The sequence below is a fragment of the Psittacula echo genome (assembly GCF_963264785.1).
Source record: "Psittacula echo genome assembly, chromosome: Z".
Classification (NCBI taxonomy): Eukaryota; Metazoa; Chordata; class Aves; order Psittaciformes; family Psittacidae; genus Psittacula; species Psittacula echo.
In genome coordinates, this window is record NC_137742.1 from 55,421,516 (window position 1) to 55,431,464 (window position 9,949).

Genomic DNA, 9,949 nt, shown 5'->3' on the forward strand with positions numbered 1-9,949 from the left:
TATTAACAGTGGGATACCTCTCAAATATGTGATAGTTATCTGAACTGTGTTATTGCTCCAAGTCAAAAACATAACTGGCCAGAGGCAGAAAGGGAAAAAAACCCTGTATTTTTAGTGCAATGGTAGTTTATGTTAGCTCTATGCAATATAACTGAATTACTGCAATACCAGATGTGGAGTGAGCACAGGAGAAGGGAGTTGGAGCAGTGGTAAAAAGAAGGACTCCCCTTGCTAGACATGTTAAAAAAAGCTGTGTCTGCCTGAAGGTGACTCGTCAGTCATCCTGGGATTTCTGAGGAGAAGCTGTTATGGAAGCCAATGGAAAGAAACAAAATCATATGACAAAAGTGAGATACCAGTGATGTGGTCATCAGTGTATTGGAGGAGGCTTTTGGACTGTCCACTCCCACTGGCTTGCAGACTAGCTTGTCACATCTCTTCACATGTTTCAGCACCTGAACCAGTAAACCAAGGGAAAGCCCTTCTTGGGAAAGTACCATGGACTTCACTAACCAAGTGTTGTTAATGAGGTAACTATGGTGATCTGCACAGCATTCACAGATGGCTCTGAAAAGGGTCACAGTGACTTTGCACCTTCCCATCAAAAGCCCATTCGCACCATGCCAAGCACATGTGGGGAGCTCAGATTTGGGAAAGCCATATGTGAACAGACAGGTGTAATAATGATTTCAATGAAAACAGATAAGCAAGTCTCGTTAGGGCTGGGAAGACAATAAACAGGAAGAGGTTTTTTTCCCTAAACTCAGTGCAGATAATAACAGTGATAAAGTCTGCAATGAAATTTTCAGTTTACTGTGCAACACAGTTCTTCAGGCTCCACTTCCCATACTGAAAATGTCAGATATATAATATAATTACAAAGAAGCCCACAGCAGGGTCAGCAGGACCCTGAAAGAAGAGAAAGACATGTTAACTTCCCAGGAAGAGAAAGCTAAGTAATTCTGTCCCCAACATATGAAGAGAGCTAAGATTTAAAACCCCACAAAATTAGTTCTCCTAAGCACTAATCTTTAGTCACAGACATCCTTTTACTAGGCATGGAAAATTTGTTCCTTTTTTCATAGTTCAGAGGTGAGGGAAGCCTCAAAACCGTTGCCTCAGTGTGCTGTTACCAAAGAAGTGAGGATACTGTTTAACTTCTCTGGGCAATGCAGAGCACAGGTGGAAGTGGAACTGTTACAGAGAATATTATTGTGCAAATGAACCATCCAGTATGCTCGAAGATACTGTAGTGATTCTTTCTCCTTCTCCTCTGCAGTGCTGGTCAGTGGCAATTGTCATGATCCCAGAGATGGCTAACTTCCCGAGCAATGAACTTCTGCCTTTCCAGCCTACCAGCTGCAATTGCATAGCAAAACTAAGCAGCAAAGGTACCAACGATGAAATAGGCTAGGATAGTGATGGCTCCTTCTGTCTTCTTCCCATATTGCTCAAGCCTCGTCTGTTGCCTGTGAGCAAGGTGAGAGCTTGCAAGACTCAGGCAAGGCACAAATGGCTAAACATGTTCTGATTCATGAAGTTTCAGCTATTTGGTTGTTTGGTTTTTTTCCCAGACTTTGAATGTCACAAGGTCTCAGTAACAACTGAGCATTGGTTAGCCTTAATCTGTCTGGTTTTAGAATGCTGAAAGCATTCTGAATGCTAATCTTTTCCTCAGGTACAGCGCTTGAACCCTGGGTTTGTTGGTATCAGTGGGGATATAAAATACATGGCTCTCCTTGCTGCATCCTGCCAGCCAAACCTTCACTGGCTGAATCAGATCCTGACTAAGAGCAGAGATGAACTACATGACGTACTTCTAGATAATGATGATCTGGGGAGCCTGATTTTGTCTTAACTTTACTCTGTTGATTTAAAGCTTTGGAAACTTCGATCTAATGCTCCTGAATTATGTCAATGCAAACAAAACAAAATTAAAATAAAATTGGTGTCCAGGTGGAGTGTGATTGTCATCTTGTGATACAGTAACAATGCCTGCAGATGCAGGGCGCTTGGTCTCTCAGAGACCAAAAGTAGCCTGAAAAGCAGGAAGTGACCCTGTGCTGTCTGGCCTGCCCTCTGGTGTTCCCCAGCATCCAGACTTACTAAGTCTGATAGAGCATTTTGACCCAAAAAGGGGAAATTATTTTCCCACTTGGGAAAAGGTCTTCTATGGAGAAGGATGTCTCCTCTCCTTACCCACAGACCTGTTCCCATTTGGTTTATCCTTTCTCTATCATCCTGCCCTCTCCTTGTCATTGTCTGGCAACACATAAGAAGATCTGACAACGGCAGGGGTGCTGAAATGCTTGGGCTCAGATACCAATACAACAAATCTGAGTTACAAAGTGAATGGAAACTGGGCACCATAAATATCTTTGGAGAACACATTAGAAGGCTTAGACTGAATGAAACACTGCTGCAGAGAGCATGCTGCAGGACAGCTGCTTGTCTAGGTTAGAAAGGCAAGTTTTTTGCTTAGAGCTTTTGAAGCTGTCCAGTTGCCTTTTACAAATTGTGCCTGAAGCCTGAACAAGAACAGTTCCAATTCAAAGTTGCTGCCTATTTGCAACTTGAAACATTGACAACTGTAAACCATCTAACAACTATGCATTTCAATTTTTTATCTCATTTTCCTATTGTTACAGCTGCCTAAACTAGATTTCAGTTTGCTGATGACTTTTCTAAAATGACGCAATATTCAAAGAAATGTACTCCTTCATCTGTCATGACCTGCTCTGTCACTCTGCAGACTCAAGATGAGGAAATTCTTCAAAAAGAGCACAAGATGGCTAAGAATTTCAGAATGTATTTTCTGCATCATTATATGACCTCCTACTTTTTGGTTGTTTTTTTCTTTTTCCCAGACCTATGGACTCAGAGGTGATGAAAACACTAAGCAGCAGCATCCTGTACAGCCAGCCTATATTCATGCAGCATCATCAGTGAGACACAATGCATGACACACAGTTAGCTCCATGCCAAATAAAGCCTCCCCAGGACAGCACAATACATACACTAACTATGCGGAGTGAGTCAAGTGGAGGCCACTGACAATCAGCTGCTAGAGCTCAGCCTGTCTGATGAGAAATGGAGACAGGCCTTTGATCAGCTTGGGGTAAGAAAGCAAGGGGGTGTTCTTCTGGCTGCCTTCAGCTGCCATGAGGAAGGGCACTATGATGAAGAAGCCAGACTCCTCTAGGACATGCACTAATCGGATTAGTGTATCTGCACTACAGCATTAATCAGATACAAGTTGCATCATGGGGCACTGCCAGGCTATCGGGGGATCTTTTGTTTCTCTGAAGAGAGGGGAGATCACTGCCCCTGGAGGTCTTCCCAGCTTGACTTCTTAGGAAGCAGCCTAATAAAGCTGTCCCTGCTCTGAGAACAGGGGTTGGACTTGGCAACTTCTAGAGGTCCCTTCCAGCCAAACTATGCTACCAGTCTATGAATCTGTATAGACAAGATTCTTTTTCACCTCAACTGCCACAGACAGATCTTTTCCAATTTATAACTCAATATTCACACTTGGCATGGTGGAGATGTAAGTAACCAGAGATTCTTTTCCACGTAGTCACAGCTGAACTTCAAGGAACACAGTGTACAGTCTTGTCAGCCCAATTTGCAAACTGACTTTAGGCTGTTTGAGCCCTCAATGTGAAATGATACCTCCTCAAGCCTGCCCCTTCTCTTTAAATCCTTTTTCTGTCCAAATCTATGTTGCATTAAGTACAGAAATGAGGACTGTGGATTTCTCTGCAACACTCTGGAATTCAGTAAGTACTGAAGACATCCATTTCTGGAAGGTAGTAAGGATTGCAGACATCTGCTTCAGTGCTCTAGTAACCACAGCTTCTCTAACTGAGCAAAGCTAATTGATAGCAAGGCAGGACAGGCCACCTGCACCTCACTGTTGACATGCGTAAGTACTTATGCTGACTACAAGTTCTCTTACTTGCAATTTACTGACTTAATTGCAAGCCCCAGGTGGGAAGACTGTTATTTCCAAACACATCATCTGGTTCTGGTCTTCGCTTTGTTATCAGCTGCTTTGCTCAATGCAGAAAGTACTTGATAAACAAAACTCTTTCTACAAGCCGTATTTTTTCAGAAGTGTGTCCCAAACCAGCAATAAACTCCTGTATACCTTTTTCATTCCCATGGATCCTACTGATTGCAAATGCTAGCCCTACCTCTCTCAGGCATATGTGCTCTCTTCCTTAATTAGATTATGCAGGCTCTCTAGACAGTAGGCATCCTTGAATGACCAAGTCAGGAGTGATGAGGAGTTTGATCTACTTTAACCTACCCTAGAGCTAGAGAGACTTTATATCTCCCTCTTTGCTGGTCATATACAAATGAAATTCTCCACTAACCATTTGTTTAGGATGTAGAGAGAAACTGAATGGTATTTAAGTACACACATTCCCTTGAAAATTGTGTTCAGATGGCAATATTTCCTGGTTTGTGACTGACGTAACCCATTCTGAAAAAAGTTATTTCATCATACAGGTGTGAAAGGGATACTGCTGCTTACTGTTCTCACTATACAACACAGACATAAAATATTTCTTTCACTGCTTGGAAAAATTTACAATTGCTGACAAAATAATCCAATATGATATCACCACCACTAACTCATGTGCTCCTCCACACATCTTAGGAGAATAAACCAGAGGGAGAAAAAAAGTCTGAAGCTGTCTTTACAACATGAATCCTCTGCCTGGAATGGGAACTTCTGCTCTGAGACCATCAGAAGCCCCCCTGGACTGGAGGAAGGCAGGGGGTTCCAACATAACATCATACACTGGAGCGTTCCAACATTCCAACTTACCATTCCAATGTTCCAATATACCAACTGGCATCATCCCAAGGACCAGATGTATACTACTTTTACATGCACTGTATCTGCTTCTGGATCCCTTCCTACTTGCAGCATGCTGTATCAATAGGTGCATATAACAATAGGTGCTGGTGATATCAGGCCCCAAGTACTTTTTCTGGACCTTCCCATTTTTTCTAGTGAGATTTGAGGAGAGTTAACACAAGAAGATTTAGCTGGATTACTATCAGCAAATGTGCATGGAAATACCTCCAACTATCCTGGCGCCTGGCACCTTCTCACAAGCTTGGGCCAGCTCCACATTTGCAGCTGTGCCTATGATAATACAGATCAGCCTTAGAGCTGTGCCAGTGCATGCACATGGAATACTAGTGACTGAACATGAATTCTGGTACATTGAACTGAAAAGTCAATCTCAGGAGGCTAGCATGTACAGCAAGTTACCGTAGCAGACAGTAGTTCACAGTAAATAATCTTAAGAGATTCGCCTAAGACTCTACCTTGCCTGTCTCAAATGTGTTGACACAGGTATTTGCATTAAAGTTCTTGATCACAGAGCAAAGTGACACCTCAAAACAGGCACGTGCTACGACAATTACATGAAATTCCATCTGACTCCCTGCATACGTGATGCCTCAGCGTGCTCTCAGCATTCAGAGTGATGAGACCCTCGTGTCTCTCTTCTCAGTTATTATAGTAATGGCAGAGATCTGGCAGTAATTTTCCATCTCTGCAAGATGCTTGTGTGGCATCTTTTTAGCCAATCTAGAAGAAAATACCTACTTGTACAAGCAAAGGTCTTCCCCATATCTTTTCTACTTTAAACTCGATTCAGCTGCATTGTTATCTTTGAAAATCAGTGGGGTGATACAACTCAAAACATTAACATAGAGAACGTGAGGAACTAAGGTGAATGCATCCTTTAGACCTCAAATTAAGTGTATTGAAGATTTTAAGTGACCTAACTTAAACACCTGGTTCTAATCTGGTAACGCTTATGAGATCTGATGGTGGAGTTCCTTCACCAACCACTCAAATTACCACCGACATTACATTGTACTCCATTAAGGCATAGGACTTCTCACAGCTGTTCCATGGTGTTCCTTAGGAGTAAACCAGTGTGATTAACATATCTCACTGCAATTTCATCAGTCCTACCCACCTGAGGCCTCAAGTTTAGATTCCATTTAAAGGTGTTTAAGAACCAACCTTGGCTCTTCCTGCTACACATATCTCTAAACTCGTGTCACCTCAGAATAACTAGCTCACATTAGAGGAATTATAGCTTGGCAGCAGAATCTGGCCTTTTGAGACTGTCTTGTCAGTGTTACTGTTGCTGCAGCACTTGCTTGCATGGAAGTGAACAAAGAACATTATCTTTTTGAGGATTTTCTCCTAGAGATCACCAGTTGTGTTCTGATATGGTCACTACAGCTCACCTAAATCAGCAAAGCTGTGAGAAACATGAAATGAGTATAGCATAGGAATGAAACTCTGGTTTATGAGTGAGCCAAATAAAAACTGCTTTGCACCAGCTCCGTACACCAAGTGAGGCTGAGTAACTTCATAATTTACATCTTTAAGCTGGTCAGCTCCCTTGCAGCATCCCCTGTCATAAGATTTGTCCCAGACTGCTGAACGCTTACATTCCCACCTGACTGCAGAGGAGGGGCTCTGTCCTCAATTTGCCTTTGCCTTTGTTGGGCTTTTCAAAGCCACATGGCCAGAGTCTGACCCTGATGTCAGGCTACACAGAGCAAAGAACCTAAGTCTGACTCTGTGTGACATGTGTGGTACTTTAGTGGCCTTGCTTGAAAGTAAATAAGCCCAGCTATTGGACATAAAAGCCCAGTAATTAGAACACATGGGTTGATTTGAGACCAGCAAAGTGAACGTTTAATTTCCCTGGATGTTCAAACCCAGGAGATGCCTGTGCACTCAGCTCCTCAGGGAGGCTTAGGTGCTCATGTGGTCCATGGGACGTGTTTCTCAGAACTCCCTTGCAGGGTCATCTGCTCCCTGGATCCCAGACAGCACTATGCTGAGAGAAAGGCACAGGAGTGGGTCTAATCCCTTCCTTCCAATCTCTCCCTGGAGCAGGTTTTTCAAGTCACTTCACCTGAGGTTGTTATGTAGCTGCTGGGACTCACAGGGTTCTTCAGTTGTTTGGATGCTCCTTCAAGGATTGCACCTGGCCTAGAAGGGATGTCTGGCTCTGAGAGATTTCATCTAGAATCCAGAGAGGCTGAAAGCCAGTTTCCTGATTTTCCTTAAGATCCATTGGTCAGGAAAGCATCACTAGCTCCAGGATCTTCAGGAAGGAGGGCTGCAATGACCTAACATTAACTAAATGTGAAGCAGGGCTCCTAGCAGTAGTGCAAGCAGAGTCCAGTGAAAGCAGAAAGCTGTGGAAAGGACTGAAATAAATGACCATGATTTGGTTTAGTTTGTTTTTTGCCTAGTCCTTGTCACAATTCTCTGTCAAACAGCCCTGAAGAAATTTTCAATGAGAAATTGTTTCAGTTAAGAAATTATCAATTTCATTGAAACAACTCAGCACTATGGGAGAGTGATGTTAGTTATGATGGACTTTCTGTACTTCTGTGTGGGTTCTCTGAGAAATCTTGGGAGAGTTCATTTGGAGTTTACTGTTAAAAGCTTACTGGTACCTGCTACCAATAACAAGCGAAGATCATCTTGACTTTTTCCTCTTCTGCCCCAACTGAACAACTCCTAAGGATTTTATATTTTATTTTATTTTAATTTTTTTCCTTCTCTTTAAAAAGAAAAAACACCCAACAAACTATCCAAAAAGAAGAGGTCAAATACAGACCACCTTAATCAGAGGTTCATTTTATTCTGCTTCAGCAGTTGCCTATAAAATTGCATACTTGTAAACTGCTGGTAAAAGCACCTAACAAAAAAAATCCTCTGAACTATTTGTAAAAGCACTTTATGTCTTCATGTGCTGCTCAGAGAAACTAAGCTTTTCCCCTGATGATATAACAATTAGCCAGTATTTAAAAGGCACTATTTACACAACAGACAAATGCTCAAATGGGACTGCATACAAAGTAAATTATATCATAACTAGCTGCTACCACCTGCCTGTTAGTTCAGCTCCTGGAGTAGCAGAGAGATGCCTTTCAAAGACAGCAAGGTCCTTAACTTAGCAACTGGAATAACATTGCTACATTAGGCAGCTGAAATGTGGAGCTCTAATAAGGAAATACATGGATGTATTGCAGATTCAGATAAACTAATAAGGAATTATCTGCATGCATGAATAGTCCAATGCAACATCACATACTGGTAACTTTACCATGCCCCTGTGCTTCTGATATATGTGGACTGCTTTCTCTGCTTTAAAAAGACAATCCTTTTTTCTCTATGCATAAATTATAAGTACTATGACATGGTCCCTCACACCTGGAATACTCAGTTTTAGAAATTATAGTTGATGAAGACATGTATGTTTCAGCTGTGGGGAGGAATAAAAGCACATTTTGTGCAGAATCCTGACCATTTTTCAGGACTGTGGCTATTTCACCTCCCCTTCTCATTTTAAAGTTCTTTATTATTAGCTGTGCAATCCTCCATGTTTCAGAAGAGTCACACAGTTCCTACATTTGTTTCTAACATGGTGAGACTTCAGAAGCTAGCTTGGTCACAGGTGACACATAAGTCCATTATTCTTTTTACTAGATGTTTCCAACTTATACCTATCACTGCCTGGAAAGATTCTTATTAAACACGCTAAAATCTGGAAGAGAAAAGACAAACTAGAAATAGTAAATTTATGAATTTATGCACAAATTTATTTATTTATGTACAAATCTTTCCAAACGATACACAGAAAGTAAACAGTTAAAAATTTTCTTCAGGTTATTTTCCTTTCTAGAACAAAGCTATTTCACACTCAGACTTACAGGGTTCTCACAGTCATCCTGTACAGCCTGGAGATATAGTTTCCCATTCCCCCCAAAAAACTAACAGGTTCAATTTTAAAGGAGATCAAGAACATACTCCTTTTGAAACACAATCATTTTAATTCATTCTTGAAAGTGAAAATTAGTTACTTTTAATTTAAAAAAATGCCCACACCTTATCCTTTCTTAAAAGAAGGTGCCCAGCACTGGTAATAAAACTCAGTGGAACCAGCACCGGACTTTAACAAGGTTAAAACTAGAAGCAGGCACAAGTCTTTCTGAAAGTAGTGGGATGTGACTTGTGTTTAATAAAAACAAATAAAAAAAAAAAGGCAAAAAAAAAATTATTAAACCAACCAAACAAAAATTACGAAACAAACTAAATTTGGACAATCACAGATGAGCTTACCTTTAAAGAAAGACAGGAACAAGGATGCCCAGAGACATAGTCCAGAATAAACAAATCCCAAGCACTTTTCTGTTAGCATTGTCAAAATAGGCTGGCTATCCTTCCTGAGCAGAGGATGAGAGAGGGCGAAGTCTTGGAGACAGCCTGCAATGACTGATGTATTTGGCAATTACAGTAATAAGGCATCAAACCAGCTTCCCACCAGGAGAGAGAAGTGCATTTGCTTGTGTGCTTCTACGGTCCCTAGGAGCCAAATCAGCTCAGTGCTCGGTCATTAAATCCAAACACAAAGGGGCTGGTTACTTTACTTGGGACTCACATTCCCAGGCACTCTGAGTCTTTTCTTGGTCAGAAGCAAAAGCTAGTGATACACACACACAGCTGTGTGTGTACTGCAAGAAGGGGGAGCGTGCTGCCTGGGAGATGCTTTCCACATCCCCTCAGATTGTACCTAACTCGAGAGAGCACGTCTGCAGTGCTTCCCAGTGCTTGCACTCGAGTGCCTCTAGAGCTGCTTCCCAGCAAAATGAATATGTGTCCCTCTCTGTTCTCCCTCAGCTGCCTGTGCAACTTAAACACCTGTGGCATAGTCTCTCTGCTATGCTCCTTCTGCTTCTACCAGCAGAGATAGCTGGGGAGATTCAATAATGCAGAAACTGGAAAAGGTGAAACTAGATATTCTGGTGTCCTTTTTGGTGCAACCCTTCTGCAACCAGTAACCTTTCTGAGGTTAGTTGTTAGACAATTGTTGTAGGTCCCTTCAAA

At 41.8% G+C, this 9,949-nt stretch overlaps 1 protein-coding gene across 1 annotated transcript in view; it reads right to left on the reverse strand.

Moving 5' to 3' along the window:
• The window catches only part of LOC308231889 (neuronal acetylcholine receptor subunit alpha-7-like), a gene marked incomplete at its 3' end in the record, with an annotated part of 54,981 nt that extends 45,506 nt beyond the window's left edge, over positions 1-9,475 (reverse strand). Inside the window, exon 1 of the mRNA XM_080637712.1 lies at positions 9,185-9,475. Coding sequence (XP_080493838.1) covers positions 9,185-9,263 — 79 coding nt within the window. The 5' untranslated portion in view covers positions 9,264-9,475. The remainder of the gene's footprint in view (positions 1-9,184) is intronic.
• Between the last annotated feature and the right edge of the window lie 474 nt (positions 9,476-9,949).